The following is a 20,175-nucleotide window of genomic DNA, read 5'->3' on the forward strand; positions in this document are numbered from 1 at the left end:
CATAATGGATTCGACATAGAAAAGCAGAGAAGTGCCTATTGTTTTTTTTTTTTTCCTTTTCTTTTTCTCCAGTTAGATTAAAACAATGGCTAGAGGTCAAACAATCTGTTGTAACAGTGGTCCCGGCCAATGCAAAATACCATCTAGACAATTGCATCACATATTTCACCATTTCCTGTACAGAATTCTACTAATGCCTTTTAGGAACCCTAGCATCAGACTTAAAGTGGACAACCAGTCTACTCCTGAGCAAATTTTGTTAGAATAGAAAACATTCATAAGCGGACTCCTACATAAAAACAGAATATTAGCATGCCATCACTGGCATGCGGTGGGCATTCCGGTAAGCTGATTCAAATTCCAAATTTTGAAATTTATGCTAAGGTGAGTAAGTATCTGAGAACAAAAATATACACTGGAGGCAGCATTTATGGCAGTAAATGAAAAACATAATCCAGCATCATCATCATAACAACTTAAAACTTCAAGTACATAGGATTATTGGAATTTTATCTCCTGGACAAATAGGCTCCTGACAATGAAGTTCTCCCGAAACCAGAGCTTATATGTAGCTCTCCGTTTGGAGCAAGAGTGGTCATCCTCCAGGTGATCTATAACCTGGATACAGGACGATGCCTGTCTGCATCAGTCACTATGTGGCTGCGAGTGATTTCTTTGAGTGAGGTGCAACCACTTAATGCCATAGTCAGCTCGAATTCGTCGCGAAGCATCTGAAGCACCTTCCTGACACCAGCCTCACCTTCAGCAGCCAAAGAAAATACCACAGGCCTTCCAATCTGAAGTAATGTAAGATATTAGAATGAAATCCAAGCCTTGCAGCACGACAAGAATAAAATCAGTAAAAGAAATAGCCGTCCTAATGCCGAAGTGAATTGGGTATGATGATAATGCAGCTAGAAACAACAGTATGGGGAAAAAATATTAAAAGACCAATTCCCATGGCACGTGGTGCCTTCTATGAAGCAATTCCACTTTTACTTACAAATACACCAGAGGCTCCCAAAGCTAAAGCCTTGAACACATCTGTTCCACGACGAACACCACCATCTAGAAAGACAGGAATTCGGCCTTGTGCAGCTTTGACAACCTGAATATACCATCAATCAGAGCATCATCAAGTCAAATATTATTTTCAAATGCCTAATAGGATGTTGATCTGTAGCCACATGTGAAGAACATCAAGGTGTCTCAGACAAGTTCAGCTGATATTGCAAACAAGCACTTTGCATGATAAATTTGAAGAATCCAAAGATTAAGATTGAAGAAAGCTATTGCAACTTACATGCGAAAAAGCATGCCTTAGTTTCTAGATAAAAAGCTTATTCAGGCTAACAGTGGCACATAAAAGATTTTCACATTTGATATTATCTAGAGTGGAACTGTCTTTATCAGACTGTGTAAAGCTGGTATCATAACCAAATGTACCTCCTCCAGAGCAGTGATGGTAGCTGGGACATAGTCAAGCTGGCGAGCTCCATGGTTGGACACAATGATACCAGCTGCACCATTTTGTATGGCCAACCTTGCTGGATGATTTTAACATAAAAGATAATGTTAAATGGGTGACATCAGGCTCAGATGAATATGAACCCATTTCAAAATAAAAAAAGAGCAGAATAAATTGAAAACTGAATTCTTACTATCTTCTGCAGTGAGAACTCCTTTCACTAAAATTGGCATAGTAGTAATTGTTTGCAACCACTTAACATCCTGTCCAGATCCAAAGCAAATAGCCTCAGAAAGGATTGGAGAATTGATGAAAAAAAATGCAACATCACTAACACGGTTATATAGTGGACACATGTTCATCCATGCATAAACATACTGTGTGTAGAGAGAGTGGGGAGCGATTTACATTAGCAATTTGATGAACTAGCCCCATATGGAATTCAATGTTGGACATACATTCACATGCAAAAACAAATATCTCTGTATGCCAAATGATATTTATCACGTATGAATGCTAAGTACCTGCCTTTCTTTCTGGAGACTTACATATTTTTTCTTAAGACAGGAACATAATCTGGGTCTGCATGTGTGTTTGTATATGTATATATGTATTTATGCATGTATGTATATGTATGTATGTATGTATACATGTGTGTGTATATATATATGAAATCAAAACTAAGTACTTATAGGCCTTAATGCATTTATGCTGACATTTTAGCTAATTCAGCATTCAAAGAGAGAGTATGTAATTTTACAACATCCTGAGCTTCAAGGAAAGAAGAACATCATATTAGATTCACATTGTACAATGAACTAAAAAAACAAACCACAGACATCAGTTGAATTGTTATTAACCGGCCAAACAGAGTAAATCAACTAAAAAACAAAGTACCATGACAGATTTGCATTTCCAAACTGAGAATCAAATCATGTCATCTTATAGGCAATTAAATAAACATGTATGGAAGTGCTTAGGTGATTGAATTTCACTCCAACTATGAATGCTATCAATCTGCCAGGAGTAAAGCCAGTAAAGCAATTAGAACCACTTGATAAACTTCTTCGACAACAAAAGGTGGTACAGAAAACCGGACCACTTTTACATGGCACCCACCTATCAGCATTATGGATCATGGTAAACATCCCAAACCGCTGAGAATATAATCATAAATTTGTAATTAAGCACGAACCAAAAAACTTTAACATACCTTCCAACTTAGTGATCGATCAATTTGGCCAGCAACATAAGATGCCAACCCAGAGTCACTGGTCTGCACACCACAAACTTATTAGAGAAATTGATAGAAAGAACTAAAAATGGATAGAGAAATTTAAACTTACCTTGTCCATCTTGCCAAGGTCCAAACCCTCAAAGTTCTTCAGAGTTAAAAATGGAGGCAAGGTAAATCTGTAAAAACAACAAATGAAGAGATTTATCTCTTAAGACCATAGTAGAATAACATCCATTCAAGATATTCAGACTTTGCAACTAGCATTTGACATAAGCATTCCTAAAGTTAAATCTCACAGCTTCTTATACCTGTCTGTTCAAGCTGTTTACACCCAAAAAATTAATCAGCCATTGACCAACTATAGTAAATGATCAAAACATTAGGCCAATCAATATTTTATTAATAAAAATTGGTGTTGTGACACTTGGAAGGCTTATGTTTGACCACTTTTGCTCATATAAGAGGCCACATACAGGTGGTTTGCAGCTGAAATTAACTTCCTAAAGAAAGATATCAGGATGTAGGATGGTTATTTGCAAGAACAACCATCCAAAAGGGGTTATTTATGTAAGAAAGTGCTGGTTACGACCAGCAGAGTTATTAGGACAAGAAACTACCTCCTAAAGGAAGTTATTACTGAAAATAATTTCCAATATGTATGATAAAAGGAGGAAAAAAGATCCATTTGTTCTCTCCCATATATTCAACACTACAACACTTTTATCATGTGCTGGTCGCCTTCTATCTTACAATTTATGGAGTGCTTGGTCGAAAGACCCCTTCCAGAACTCTAGGATCAAAAGCCTTTCTTAACAATGAAAGCATCTCCCAACCATCAATAGATATGACTCCAACTCTATGTAAAAAGTGAAGGTTCAATCCATGCTCACATCGACATGGAGAGGCCTAGAGCAAAAGTTTGACCTACTTCATGGATATCGAGGTTCCCATAGATTGGAGGTTCAACATGCTCACTCATGGAGTTCAAGGGACCCATAGAGTGGAGGGTCAACTTTCCCATGTGGAATTCAAGTAAACCACAAAATTGGTGGTGGATGTCGTTCTACTATCAAGAAAGCAATTCGAGTCTCATTTCCAAGCAAAAGACTTCACTTACTCCTACTTTTATGGGAGGTTCGAGCGATAGAACTTGATGTGATGGGAGCAGTGGAGATGATACATTCTTTCCCTCTTTTCATGATTTAGTCTTTTAATCCCACTTATGTTGTAGATAATCACTATCAGTTACACCCATTTAGTCTTTCACTCATCCTCCCCCTTTTGTTTTCTTTATCAGGTCCATAATCTCGATACGAGGTATTGTGATCAAGCTGAACCATAATAATACTATGTACCAATTGATACTAGTTCACTATTTTTTCCCTTTTTATTCATTTTTTTGATTTTTAAGGATAGTTTAAAATTTATGGATCTTTAATTTATGATTTGAGGGCGTATTAGTGCTACTTATTTCATATTGGCCCTAAAAGACCACACAATTGCATCAGGGATGCGATTGTAATAATTAAACATAGATTTATAACTCGGTATGCAGATGCATATCTTGTATGTCCTAGTTTTCATCATCTATATCTTTCTTTCAACCATTACCCACTTTTTTTGAACTCTTGTTTTTGACTTTTGTCATCCTCCCCTTACTTTCAACTCTACTGTTTTTGTCTGCATTAGATAGATTTACATAGTCTACCTTATCCGGATATATAGGTGGACATGGCATCTTAAGATCTAGTTATTGTATTGCTCCCAGGCTTATGGTTCCAGCTCTCTGTTTCTATCTCTGATTATCATTGCTGATTTACAATCAACATCTACTAGAAAGGTATAAGTCTAACCAAACAGTCTTAGGGTTTTCTAAGGCTTTCAATGTATTTAAACAACTACTATTCCCATCAAGAGCTAAATCGTTATAGGAGGATTCTAGGTTCCTAGATGATAAAGGCTATGGTTAAGGTGCATTTTCTTCGTGGACATACTAATATGTGGGCTTCCCTTCTCCAAGAACTATTCATGGAAAGTATTTTTATTTACGATAGTTCAATTAAGCAACACAAAGCTCAGATGGAGGTGAATTCTTTTATTTAAAGGCACAGTATAGGTTATGAATGTTGAAAACATTTTTATTTAAATATTAAATATTGTGGTTGGATATTCAATACTCCCTGTTTTAGATGAACTGAAGAGAGCCTCTTTCCCAAAGATCTATATGATCCTTTGTCATTCTCCATAGATTTGGAAACTGATCATGATCAGGACCATCTCCGATTTTAAATTCTTATTATGAAACTAATCTTGCAGCAAAATATACAAGTTTTTTGTCACAAAACCAATCATTTCCTTCATAATTTTTGAAGAAGAAAAGAGAGGAAATGACATCCTAAGGCCTTCTCTCTATTTGGTCATAGGATGGTCCAAAATGGCCCGAAGCAAGCAAAACCAAGTGGTTTCACTCAGTTCAAAGCAATTCAGGCCAACTCGAAGTGGTTACTAAACCAAGAGGCTAAATCAACCCAGTTCTGTACCAGTTCAGTTCAGTACGCCTCAAACTAGGCAGTTAGGGTTGGTTGGCAGATCATGCTTTATATTACTTACTCAGCAAATGATAAGTCCTCTTACCTGAGGCATAGAAATAACTTAGATACCTTAGGTTGATCTCAGTAATGATCGATCACAGAATTGCAATTTTAAAATGTGAAGAAATAAATTACTGCATTTGGATAACTATATAAGTATCTTGGAGTTATTAAATAATTTTTATGCCAATTTCTTCTCGCTTTTCTATGAATCAAGCCATAGATGATATGTTGGGGAACATAAGCAAATGTTGACCAAGTGAAACCATAAGAGTCTAAGTCCAAAAGCTTTATCGATAATGCATGAATTGATTAGTTCTCCTGATAATCATCACAGCAGTCAAGATTCTCAAACATATCATCAATTGGTGTTTTCCCTACTGGTCATGGCTCTTTTCTTAGCAACTAAAGGTTATAGATAACAATCTTGGGTGATGCATCCCCAAGTACTAGGACCTATGTAATTACAATGCATTGGGGTCTTCCTCACTTTCTCTTGAAAAAACTCAAATGCATCACAAATATAACCCAGTGGAAGAAATCAAATTACTAATTAGTATATACCTGTTCTTGATGTCTGCTTCCCTACGCCCAAGTCTTGGAGTATCCACAGTGAGAGCTATTGCCTTGAATCCAGCCCTTTCAGCCCTTCTTACAAGCTGTGCAACTACATTCCTATCTTTGTAGACCTTAGAAAACAAGGAATAAATTATGAGAACAAACAAATCCAAGGAAAACTTATAGCAAACATATAATTAGAACTTAGAAACAAAAATGATAATAAAACAGAAGAAAAGATTTACATAGAGCTGGAAGAATCTAATTCCTGGTCCTGTGGAAGCAACCTCCTCGACACTAGAAGTAGCCCATGATGATAGTGTCTACAAAAACAGATAAAGAAAAGCCATAATCGCTACATATATTTTTCATGCTGAAATTGGCAAATCAAAGTTACAAAAGCATAAGTATAGTTGACATGTATAAAAACAATGATTTGGTAAAAACTGATAACTCTTAAAAAATTGAAAAGATTTCTTTTTGGGTGGGAGTGGGGGAGCTTCGAGTGGCACATGGCAAAAATTGCATCTACCAGAGAGCAAAAAAAGCAATGCCTTTGACTTCTAAGAATTTGTTAGCATTCTTGTTTCCTATTGAACAAAGAGATATACAAACAGCAAGCCTTTTGATGTACACATGGTATTTGGCAAGTGAAATAAGCTGGACATGAAACCCTGTAAGTCTTATCAAAGGATGATTCTTGGTTGAACAGCTCTACAGAGGCACTGCAATGAGCTTGGCAGACAGACATATCCGGATTCATAGACTTCAGTTCAATGTGATGTAATTGGAAGAGTACTGCTATTTCTTTCCATGCTCAATTCTTTGATTTAACAAACAAAATATAACCTACAAGACAAGGACCAATGACATGATACATTCATATATGACAATCTCTATGCCACAATTAAAATTTCCAGGTCATGAAGGTGCTTCAGCCAGTATAACTTCAAGGGATAAAATACTGCATTCTACCCATTCCCTTCCTTTTAGGATGAAGCATCTGTATGTTTGTCAAGAAAGGTCTCAAAGCTGATTTTATCAGAATAAACTAGTGAAGCATAAATAGGACTCAAATACATATTTGGGGCTGCTTGGTTGTCTGTGAACTTGTCCAAAAGAGATTACTATAAAACATGATTTTTGTAAGACATGTTTCATGCAAAACAGTAAGACCTGGTTTTCATAAACCTCATAGTTTTGGCAAAATGGGTTTATAGTAAACAACCAAAGAAGCATTTAGAAAACTCATTCATTTTGAATTTTTATAGACTTGTTTTATGAACAATTTCAACCAAACAGTCCCAAAAAATTCTGAAAGGAGTAATGGCCTGACTCCTGAATCTAGAACTTGGAATGTTTATTAAGGACACTACTAACTAACTTCTCATCATAACCAAATCAAATTTTATCATTCATCCTAACAAATGAATTATTTGGCAGGGAAGCAGTCCTTTCCTTAACTAGGATAGATAATTTTGCTTAACCTGCTTGAGATTGACTCAACTCTATTTCAAGTGTGTATATGACAGAAACTTTGACGAGAAACTACATCGGTAGAACATGTAGAAATTGGAGAAAAAGCTTGTATTCTTGCCAATGGCAATCTCCATGTGCACTATTCTTGTTTCTTGGTTAGCATGAAGAGAAAGTACAAATGAGTGTTCCAATGATCAAGTACCCATTCTAACAGACATTTGAATGGAGAGGCATCTAAGTTGTAAATTATTTAAGCCAGATGCAAGATATATTTCTTGTCACTCTATAATATGTTAAAGTGCCTTAAAGCCAGCCATGCTTTGGTACTGGTTAGGGCTTGTCTTAGCAGCTGTTGTTTGTTATCTGATTTCAGCAAAAGCAACATTGTTATTCTTGAAATTCACATTAGCTTCTCCAGCAGCATCACTTCCAAATCATCAAACCATGGGAGCACAAGAAAATGATGACAAACCATTATGGTGCCAGCTGCTGATGCTGCCCTTGCAGTTGCATATTCTCCTGAAGTACAATATCAGACTCAATGTCAGATGCTTTTTCTCAAGAATCAACCTTTGCAAAATACTTAATACTATGTGAGGTAACTTGTAACATTGTCATGAGTCAACAAAAACACTCAAGTTAATATTGTATCTTCATTTCTTTAAAAGCAGTAAAGATTAACATAAATATTTTGCAAGCCCATCCATGTTAGAAAAAGGTAAAATTGATAAATGAAGAAACAAGAATATCATATCTTGTTTCAAGGTTTTGAATTCCGTGGGGAAGGGTGTCCTGGTATTTCCATGGAATGCCCTGCTGTCCTGTCCCCTCCCTAGTGGCCATCCAAGTCAGCAGCACCCTCTGTCTCTATTCCCTTCTTTCCTTTCTTTCTTTTTTCCTTCTTTTTCTTCCATCTTTCCTATCTTTTCCTTCTTCCTTTTTCTTCATTCTTCCTTTCTTTCCATGCTTCCTCCTTTCTTCCTTTCTTTTTTTCCTTCTCTTCCTTCATTTCTTTATTTTTTTCTTCTTCCTTCTTTCCTTCCTTTTCTTCTCCCTTTGTTTTTACGTTTTTCTTTTTTCCTTCCTTTCTTTCTTTTTTTCTTCTTCTTCCCTTTCTTTTCCCTCTCTCCTCTTTCATTTTTTTCCCCACATGGATGGGTTTTGGAATCATGTAGATTGGACAGCCAAGATGCCCCCCATACTGCCAAGACTTAAAACTTTGCCCTGTTTTTCAGTTTCTAGTATGATACTAAGAACTTATTGAAAATTCAGTTTCATTTTGAGCTTAACCGGGCTTAATGCACCCAATGGAGTTATTACAAATTCCTAAAACTTGGCGCCAACATGCTAGATACAAGGTGAGGGATTCAAATACCTTCCGGGTGGGCCATTTTCTGCATGGCAGTGGGAGCAATCATAATTGGCATTGATATCTTGAAACCAAGCACAGTTGTAGTCATATCAATTCTGGACACATCGATAAGTATGCGCGGACGAAACCTAGTTCACAGTCAATGAATCAGGTTCAGCAAGATGAAATCTAGTGTCCATTGACTAATGATATGAAGTCTTTGAAGCAGCATATATTGGTTCTTTCATATTATATATCCGCATCATTTGAAAGACAACCAAAGGTGAGAAAAACAACATGCATGCATACCAGACATCCAGATAAGGATTCTTGATCTTATCACAGAAATAAAAAAGGGCAAAATACAGGGAAACTGTTTGATAACCTAACACTGACACCATATTAAACAGCTAAAAGATAATGTGTTCAATGAAAGGCGTAGCAACAAAAAAGGTCTTAAGTCTGAAAGTGACAAGGTTGAGAGCTATGTATGTAGTGAAATTGTTTAATTATATATTCCTTCATACCACCCTTCTTTCCTGTATATCAGAAAAGATGAAATACATAGAGATCTCAAAAGTAGGGGGAAAATAGCATTTAGCTTACATTAGCATCATATTAATCAGCTGAAAGATATAAAATTTTAAATACAAGACAGAGAAAGAGAAGATCCTACATCCTGCAGGTTACAAGATTGCAGATTTTCTACAAAAGTTTAATTATAAAATGATCCATTCCTACATAAACGATCATGCTCATACTACAGATTTGACATCTAGAAAAATAATTCTAAATCATCTCAAGCAAAAACTTTTCTGGTGAGATGAACTACTGAACTTGTCATGAGAGCTCTGAAAGAATCTCATTCACATTTACTTGTGCTAACTGCATCAAGAAAAGGGAAACCTCGCAAAAGCTTAAGTCTCAGTTGCAGGCAGAAGGGTAAGCCTGAACAAAATACAATAGCCTCCCTCCTAAATACAAATAAACAAGAAGATGCCTGTAAGTTTTTTAATATGAGTTTGTATCGATCTTACCTAACAAAATAAAGGCCAACAGTTTTACTGTCCACCACCATCAAGCACTAAATGGATCATTTGCTTAAGATATAACAATCTTAACAATTGATACAACCTGTGGCAACCAATACCACTGTCCACAAGTGTTCTTTCCAACAGTGTTAAACAAATGCCACTTTACAAAAAGAAGGAAGCATATTCTACAACATCAATATAAAAGACTCACGTTGCTCACTTCAATAGTACAGGAATCAGTTTGTATCATCTTTATCATTAGAAGAAGAGCACAGATTTCGAAATCAAATCAATCAAAGCAAACATCAACAGAAGGGGAATGCAGAGGATCAACAGAAGAAGCTTACAGAATCCTCGAGAATGCCTCCCTGTTCTCCTTCAAAGTCCACTCATCCTCTGCACCAGAGGCATAATAGTCATAGACCATCTTAGGCAGCTTCTGCTTAGCGATTGGCTGATACTCCGTAACGTTGGTGATCTCCATGCTTATGGCTGCTTATCACACACCCCCTGCAACCCACACAATCTACAATTCAAGACAGATGCTTTGAACCTCATATCACACATTTCACCTCATAACAACAGAGTGATTCGACCAGGAAAAGGAAAAAAACATAGATTTGAAACACAAAATCTCAAAGTAGATTTTTCAGAATGAAAAGGAAAATAAGCATATATACAAATATCTAATGTATGTGTATACATGCATCCAAATAGATTTAAAAACCATCAAAAGGAGAAAACAATTATCACCTTTTAACAAAAACAAGATCAAAAAATTAAACCCAACTAGCTAAGTAGAGAACGCAATCATCAAGCGAGGAAAGAAGAAGAGCTAAGGAAGACTAAAGAACCTTAGTTCCTTAGAAGAGAGCGAATGGAGTGAAACCAGAATGGATGATGTGGTGTGGATTAAAGTATTATATGGGCTGGAGATAAGAGCCGGTGATTTGTTCGTTATACAGAGAGGAGGAGGATGTGGGGGAGTGGATTTCTACGTGAAGACAAAGGAGGGGTAGTGACGTGCGGGAAATTATCTTTCTATTATTAATTTAAGGCAAGAGTGGAGGAAAATAGGGGCTGGTTTTGGATCAGCTTTTCGAGGTGGAAATGAAGAACGGCATCCCCAGCACTGCTTCCTGATCCACAAACGTCATGTTGCCATTCCACATCCCAAAAATTCTTTTCCTATTTCCTTACCTTCTTTTTTTTTTTTTTAAATTCGTTCTTCCTTTTATTGAACGCCACAACCCAATTCATCATCAAAGGATAAGAAGAAAACAAACCAACAAAAAAAAATAAAAAAAGAGAAAACCTATACGAAACTTGGAAAAATTTATGAAACTTGTGCGTGAGATCACCAAGTGTCTTGACGTTATCATTGGACTAGATGGACTATTTTAATGGTGAGAGGTGTAGATAATTCGTATAATTGTGGGTGGCGAGGAGAAGTCTAATCGATTTTGAGGCCTTTCTTTTTTCGCTAACCGCTGCTTTGAAAGAGTCACAGGTGGAAGACCGACCGTGATACGGGTTTGTTCTCAAGTTCTCACGCCCCTCCAGGAATCTCGGCTTAAGCTGAACCAAACCGAGGTATCCGAGCCACCGAAGTCGATGAAGCTGGTGCCGGGTTCGAGTTTGATCTACCGCACAAGGAAACCAAAGTGTTTGTGCTGCATCACGATTCCCGCCCACAACTACATCCGGACGCACGGATAATCTGCACGAATCTGATAGTATCTGTAGGGCGCTTAATCTCTTCCAACAAGGAGCCCTTGGAAAAATAGCTATCGGCAATCAACTAGCTGCGCCAATAGTTGTTGACTGACTTAGCTCTCAAAGCATTTCCAATGTCCTCTTTTATCTATCTGCACAAATCTCATAGCGATTATTGCATGATCTAATGGTGTATATCACCAAGAAAGGTGAATCATTCTTTTGCGCAAAAGATTGAACCCGAAGCTGTTAACTGATGGCATTGAAATGACTTCCAACAAGTTGTGAAGAATAGGGGTTTATCAAGCATCTTTTTCTCGCCGAATAACAATTAGTCTATGAGATATCAATCATAGTGTTGCTTTGCTTGTGATGCACGTGGTCCAGAGAAATAGAAAAAGCAGAAAAAAGAACCAAAAAAAGACGTCACCATGGTGGCTCCTAGACAGTAAGATTATGAAAATTCCAGTACAAAACGGTACTGAATCACAAACAAATAAAAAAATCGCATAAACTCCTCTTGTTTAGAAAAAGATATATATTTAAATAATAAGAAAAAAAAATTCAAGAAAAAGATTTGGAATTGGATATCATATATATAGAGAGAGAGAGGAGCGAATTATAATGAAGAAGAAAATATGATAAATTCTGTTTTATTTCATTGTTAATTTTTTTTTATTTTAATCATTAATACCATAGCCTTTTTAACTGAAATTAAACTTTCACAAACTCATGATTCCCAAACAGTGATATGACACAGGGATACGGCAAACCCAATCCATTGATACTTGGATTGATTGACCCTAATCTGACCCAATTAATTCATCCAAAACCATTTCTTATGGAGGGGCTTAAACAGGTTGACAGATAATTTGGATTCGAAATTACTAGTTTGCCACTGCTGCTTTAGGGCGATGAAGTTCATTTAACTGGTCCCAGTCGTACATGCGAGTTGAAGTAGAGGTAGATGAAGTGATCGATCGCCATTTAAAAAATAAAAAATAAAAAAAATTGATGGCATTTTGCTCGAATTAGAGTTAGACAATATTGACTAACTTGTGAACCAGAATGGAATCTTGCAGCAAGACAGAAAATAGATTGGAAGTATGCAAGGAGTCATCAGACTGCATTGCTGGATAGCACTTGGACCGACAAAAATGTGGCATGTCCAAGACCATTGTCTCGGAAGGTTATTGTCTCAGAAGGTACCTGATTAGCACTGGATGCTAAGTATGTTTATGTAACTTTGTTGCTCCAATTTTTAATCAGACAAAAAGGAGATATTCCATAAATCAACTTGAATCACCTTTATACATCACATGTCATTGTCCTGATGCACCATGTTTGTGGTTTTATTACTTAACCTTGATAAATTACATTAGTGATCAGGTTCATCTTGAGAGAAGGCTGCATGGTTCCAAAAAGATATGTCAAAAAACTACTTAAAGATTGTTTACCAAAAAAAAAATAATAATAATAAACTAAAGATTCCTACGAGCGCTTAAACCAAACTGGTTATCAGGAACTTTACTATAGAAAATAGGTGTTTGCGTGACCATTCTGTCAAAAAATAATGGCTGGAATTAGATGCTATCGTTTTGTTACCTCGACATTCCTTTTTTTTCTTGGTCCCAACACATGCAAAGCCGCTTCAACTAGGCGTTGCCGTTTCAATGTCTAGACTCTCCATGTTGGTATTTCGTTCTGTTTTCTTTATAGAAGTTGTGGCGGGTACGTTAGAAAGGCTTCGTTTAGGGAAGAGGCCGCGTGAATTTTAAATAACATGCTGCAAACTTTTTCTTCTTTCTGTGTGCTGATGAAACCGCTACAATGATTCTGTGGGCTATCGTACATGAACGACTCATAGGTGGCCTGAATTGACACGGTCACTTGTAAGAGGGATTATTGCCCACCCCGTGTGCACACTGTATCCCAGCCCATCACGCTCCTGATTCGAAATCATGAGTTAAAAATCATGACGGATATATTTATAAATTTTTTTTTATAAATATATAAAATATTTTATCATAATATCAATATATTATAATAAAAAAATTTAAATAATTATTATTTAATTTTAATTTAAATAATTAAATCAAATACTTTACATCCAATAAAGTTTCATTAAAAATAGAACAATAAGTTCAATGAAATTGATCATACTAAATCTAGCCTCTAAAAATTCTATCACAATATTATTATTCATACTCATAATTAATTATCTAAATCTGAAAAAATAAAAAGAGAGATAATGAGCTAGACAGTCCAGTAAGTAATAAATATCTCAACTAGATATTTTAGATATTATATAATATTCAAGAACAATGCAGTGAATAAATATAAAAATATATTTCATGCTAATTCAATATAAATTTAATTTTTTTAAATATTCACATATAATATAATCATAAATTCGATTCGAATCAAAATACTCATAACTCAATATCTTCGACTATAACCAATATTTAACCCCTATTGGCGGGGTCCATTGAATACCAGCGCACAACCTCCACTGATAGGGTCCACTGAATACCAGCGTACAACCTTCACTGGCAGGATCCACTAATTACCAACGCATAACCCCCACTGGTAGGATCTACTGAGTACCAATGTATGATCCCCATTGATGGAATCTACTGAAACATAATTAGGCTGACAGCATAAATCTAATTTGTATCAAAACACTTTTATATCATAACATATCATAATTTTCACTGAACATATGCATAATCAATAAACCATAGTATTTTAGAATCACTTTTCATTCGAAACACAATTTCATAAATCAAGCATAATTTTAAAAATAATTATTTACTTTTAAAATAAATATGAAATATCTCAAAAAAATAATTTATTACTTATCACTGAATGAATAGATCGATTAACCTTTAGGGGATTTTTCAGTACCTATTATTCAAAATTATATTCTTTCATTAATTCTAATTCAAAATTAGATTTAAACAAATCCTAAATCAAAACCCCACTTAGGATCGGACCCTTCACTAAACTCGATCAAAATCGTCAAAAAAGGAGTCCTTCACTAGGCTAATCTTAGAAAAATAACTTCGAGAGAGAGAAATCCATTAAGAGAGTGAATCAATTTAGAGAGAAAAATTTTAGAGAGAGAAAGTTTGTAGAGAGAAATTAGAGAGAGAAAGTAAAACTTCTAGAGAGAAAAAGTGCGGACTCAAACTTAGAGAGAAAGAAGAGAGGGAAAAGAGAGAAATTCTTTTTTTCCTCCTTTCTTTTTTTTTCTTCTTCACGAAAGAGGGAACCCGCGTGGTCCTCTTCCTTCTTTTCTTTCATGGAACAGGGAGCTCTTGCTCCCCCTTATTCCCGAGCTTGGAGGACCCCCAACCCTACTGGCATTTCTTAAAACTGGAAGAGTAGTCCCCGACGATGCCCTGCCAGCCAGTTTTGGTGACCGACGGCAGCAAACAATGATGAAAATCAGAGATGGAATGTAAAAATAGGGGAACAAAAATTTTCAAGGGATTTTCAGCAAATTAACTTGGCAACAATTCAAGATTAAAACCCATAAAGATTGAAGAAAGATAATGGAACATATTTACCTAGTTTTTGGATGGATTTGATTCGATTTCTGGTGGCAGAAAAGTATGAACAAAATGGAAAAAAATAGGAGTGTCAAAATCTTTTTTTTTTCAAAATATTTGTACTAGTAATTTAGCAAAAATCCAAATTTTAAGAACCAAAAGAGGTTGAGAGGAAGATGATTTGAGAGTCTTACCTTATCTTTGACGAAGATTGATATGATTTTTCATAGCCATAGTGAGTATAACCAATGGTAATTCAAAAAGAGTAGCAGAGAAAGGACAGCAAATAACAATGATTTTTGGGTGATTTTTCGATGAGTAAAACCTAAAAATCTTGAGGCCTTTAAATAGATCTTTAATGAAAGAGTTGTAGTTTGATTTTAATTACAGCTCTGGGTGGTTTTGGGTCTCCGATCGAAAGAAGGAAGAAAACTCTTCAAGAGTTCCTTCCACATATTCTTTTTCAACCTCCCAGCTTTCCCACGTATTACTAGCTATCCCCCCCCCCCTTTTTTTAATAGCTTCTTTGATATTTGGGGTAGGGTGTTATATTCTCCCCCTCTAAAAAGAAATTTTATTTCCAAAATTTTTTTTTCTAGCTTGGGATTCATTGTTCAAATCTCATCCTCGAACATTTTGCTCTCCAATCCTCAATGTAATTTTCATCATTAAATCAATATTAATACTGCAAGAGTTAATCTAAATCAAAACCATTCATTTTCTTAAAATCAAAATAAATCTCTTAATTTTAGATAAAAATCAAGTCTCTGGCAATAATATTAATTGCTCATGATTTAACCGATCTATCATAAAATCATAAACAAATTTTACTATACTTTTAATAGATGAACATTCGAGTATGAAGTCTAAAATCAACAAACAATCTTATATTCTTCCTAATGGATAGAGGAGTATAAGCTTCAATTTTAGGATTGCCAAATTTTTTTTTTAGTATGGTCAATAGAAGATCTACTTATAAAAATCACATATCGACGTCTAAAATAATCCCAAATCAAAAATATTATCCTTTTCATATAAATGATTTTTTTTTCTATTAAGGAATATCAGATCATGTCTTCCCTCATATGTTTTTAACTCAAAGATTCAATATTGTTGATGTGTCAAAATAATCTAGATAATCCAGATCATTATGCTTCTACTATGCACTCTGATTCAGATCCATCAATATATTTGTGTTAAATCTAGGGTTTCTAAGTTGTCACAATCAATATCAGTTATCATCCTACTATTTCTAGTGTCTACCCACATACACTCATGTCTGATCTATGTGTCATAATTCATTCATTTATGCTCTGATACCATATTAATTATCATGTCCCCAACCTGAGATCATAAGCTGAGGGTCATGGCAACCACCACATATTTATGAAGAACTCTCTCCATAAGTATGCAAGGTATCTCATCATGATATCAATGCATCACAGTAGAATAAAATTTAAATAATTATTATTTAACTTTAATTCAAATAATTAAATCAAATATCTTATATCCAATAAAATTTTATTAAAAATAAAATAATAAATTTAAGTTCAATGAAGTTAAATCTCACCTCTAAAAGTTCTGTCTCAATATTATTATCCATGCTCGTAATTAATTATCTGAATCTGAAAAAAATAAAAAGAGAGGTAATGAGCTAGACAGTCCAGTAAGTAATAAATATCTCAACTAGATATTTTAGATATTATATAATATTCAAGAACAATGCTGTGAATAAATATAAAAATATATTTCATGCTAATTCAATACAAATTCAATCTTTTCAAATATTCACATATCATATAATCATAAATTCGATTCAAATCAAAATACTCATAACTCAACAGTCTCGACTATGACCAATATTTAACCTTTATTGACGGGATCTACTGAATATCAGTGCACAATCCCTACTGACAGGGTTCACTAAATACCAGCACACAACTTCCACTAACATAATCTACTGAGTATCAATGTATAATCTCCGTTGATGGAGCCTACTGAAATATAGTTAGACTAAGAGTATAAATTCGATCTATATCAAAATACTTTTGTATCATAACATATCATAATTTTCACTGAACATATGCATAATCAATAAACCATAGTATTTCAGAATCATTTTTCGTTCGAAACATAATTTCATAAATCATGCATAATTTCAAAAATAATTATTTACTTTCAAAATAAATATAAAATATCTCAAAAAGATAATTTATTACTTACCTTTCACAGATCATTGAATCGAATAGATCGATTAACTTTTAAGAGATTTTTCAATACCTATTATTTAAAATTATATTCTTGTATTAATTTTAATTCAAAATTAGATCTAAATAAATCTCAAATCAAAATCTCACTTAGGATTAGATTCTTCACTAAACTTGATCAAAATCATCAAAAAGGAAGTCCTTCACTGGGCTAATCTTAGAAAAATAACTTCGAGAGAGAGAAATCCATCAAGAGAGAGAATCAATCTAGAGAAAAAAATTTTAAAGAGAAAAAATCTATAGAGAGAGAAACTAGAGAGAAAGTTGGCTTTCTAGAGAGAGAAAGTAAAACTTCTAGAGAGAGAAGGTATGGACTCAAACTAAGAGAGAAGGAAGAGAGGGAAGAGAGAATTTTTTTTTCCTTCTTCTTTCTTTTTTTCTTCTTAATGGAAGAGGAACCGGCATGGTCCTTTTCCTTCTTTTCTTTCACGAAACAAGAGAGCTCTTGCTCCCCCTTATTTTCGAGCTTGGAGGACCCCCACCCCCACCGACATCCTTTAAAATCGGAAGAGCAGTCCCTGATGATGCCCTACCAGCCAGTTCCGGTGACCAGTGGTGACAAACAGCAACGAAAATTAGAGATGGAATGCAAAAATAGGGGAATAAAAATTTTCAAGGGATTTTCAGCAAATTAACTTGGCAAAAATTTAAGATTAAAATGCATAAAGATTGAAGAAAGATAATGGAACACATTTACCTAATTTTTGGATGGATTTGATCTGATTTATGGTGGTGGAAAAGTATGAACAAAATGGAGAAAAATAGGGGTTCCAAAATTAATTTTTTTCAGAATATTTGTACCAGCAAACTGGCAAAAATTCAAGTTTTAGGAAACAAAGGAGACTGAAAGGAAGATGATTTGAGAGTCTTACCTTATCTTTGACGAAGATTGATATGATTTTTCATAGCCATAGTGAGTATAATCAATGGTAATCCAAAAAGAGCAGCAGAGAAAGGGCAGCAAATAACAATGATTTTTGGGTGATTTTTTGATGAGTAAAACCTAGAAGTCTTGAGGCCTTTAAATAGATCTTTAATGAAAGAGTTGTAGTTTAATTTTAATTATATCTCTGGGTGGTTTTAGGTCTCCGATCGGAAGAAGGAAGAGAACCCTTCAAGAGTTCCTTCCACATATTCTTTTTCAACCTCCCAGCTTTCCCACGTATTATTAGCTATATCCCTTTTTTTTTTTAATAGCTGCTTTGAGATTTGGGGTAGAGTGTTACACAGTCAATAACAGCCACTGGTTCTTTACAGTCTATTCATCAAGTCCACATCTCAATGTATCATCATAGAAATCAATGATCATGATTGATTGTATACATAACCATGTTGGTGCATATGGTATAGGCAATAATATTTCTCCACTAGCTTATTTGAAAGAATAACATAAATGCATATACTACACCGCAAAATTTATGTTGAAATTCAAGATACCAATACCTGGTTTATCAGGGTTACTAAACAATGAAGCTTTTTGCAAGTTGCTTCCAATTTGGCTCAAAGTTTGCTTGATTAGTATAGTAGTCAAAGTTAGAGCAAGATTTATCAAGTCATGATATATTTAATTAAGCTTGAAATATATGAAATAAATAATTTATGTATAATATAATAAGCAACTATTAACTTTATACTTCTTATATTTAATTATTTGACTCAATATCATCACTACAAGAATTTATAAGTTTACCTTAAAAAACTTTCATGGCTAAAAAATAAAATTCATTATCAGGTTAATACCAAATGCCATAGAGCTAGAAGTCTTATATGGTGAAAGTGGTAATCTTAGTATTTTGTGAGGAAACCTCTCTCCTCACCCATTCATCCATAATTTATAATAAAATATTTCATCACTAAAAAAATATAAATCTCATAAAAAAAACAACTATTTTCATCTTAGTACCAAAGGTCATGTGCGCTATGAAGATGATAGAAAAAATTACAATGACAACTCTTCAAGCTTGGATCATTTATTATTAGACCCCGAGGTTTAAAAAGTGCTGATTAGCTATCAAAATTTTAAATTTATTGTAATATAGTATAATCATTCATCTAAATCTTAACATCATTAATAGGATGAGAAAAAATAAAAATATCCTTACTCCAAAATAATTATTTTTATTATTTATCTATCTACACAATTCTTAAAGTGCTATATTCCTCCATCTGGAGGTGGCATAAATGTTAAAAAACATGCTGCAACTTTTTCTCCTTTTTGTGTGCTGATGAAACAGCTACAAAGACTCTATGGGCTATTGTACGTGAACGGGCATAGATGGCCAAATTAACGTGGTCACATGCAAGAGAAGTTATTGTCTACTCTGTTTGCACCATGTGGCTATGCATGCAGCCAATGGCAGCTATTGGTTCTTTGAGGCCTGCTCATCAAATATATATTTTAATACATCATCATAAAAATTAACAATCACGTACTACAAAAAATTAAAATATTAATGATGACTATTAGTGACGATATTTATACCACCACTAATATGTCTATAAGCAACGGTATTACCGATGGCAATGATTCAATCGCTAATAATTATTTTATCGATGGCTATCAAAGACAATATTTTTACTATTGCTAATATTAATTTTACCGACAGCATAAATGGTATTAGAGACGGCATCACCGTCGCTAATAATCATTAGTGACGGCATTATTAGAAACGGCATTTGTCGTTGCAAAAAAGAAAAGAAAATTTTTTTTATTTATTAAAATTATTAGGGTCGGCGAAAAGAGTATTAGCGATGGCAATTGCCATCTCTAATAATTATTAGCGATGGTACTATTAGTGACAATATTTATCATTTCAAAAAAAAAATATTTATTAAAATTATTAGCAATGACGAAAAAAGTATTAGCAATAGCAACTGCCATCTTTAATAATCATTAGCTATGACACTATTAGTGACAGTA

General features: G+C 34.5%; 1 protein-coding gene across 1 annotated transcript; it reads right to left on the reverse strand.

Annotated features, from left to right (window-relative positions):
* Positions 1 to 349: 349 nt before the first annotated feature.
* On the reverse strand, positions 350 to 10,785 carry LOC105033990 (glycolate oxidase). Its single transcript, XM_010909002.4, has 12 exons — positions 10,573 to 10,785; positions 10,066 to 10,228; positions 8,709 to 8,833; positions 7,806 to 7,852; positions 6,100 to 6,177; positions 5,861 to 5,985; positions 2,815 to 2,881; positions 2,682 to 2,744; positions 1,662 to 1,731; positions 1,447 to 1,547; positions 1,004 to 1,108; positions 350 to 797 (listed from the first exon to the last, which is right to left on the reverse strand). The coding sequence occupies exons 2-12, from the start codon at positions 10,200 to 10,202 to the stop codon at positions 612 to 614; spliced, it is 1,104 nt and encodes a 367-aa protein (XP_010907304.1). The 5' UTR covers positions 10,203 to 10,228; positions 10,573 to 10,785; the 3' UTR covers positions 350 to 611.
* Between the last annotated feature and the right edge of the window lie 9,390 nt (positions 10,786 to 20,175).

Source organism: Elaeis guineensis, chromosome 6 (assembly GCF_000442705.2).
Source record: "Elaeis guineensis isolate ETL-2024a chromosome 6, EG11, whole genome shotgun sequence".
Classification (NCBI taxonomy): domain Eukaryota; kingdom Viridiplantae; phylum Streptophyta; class Magnoliopsida; order Arecales; family Arecaceae; genus Elaeis; species Elaeis guineensis.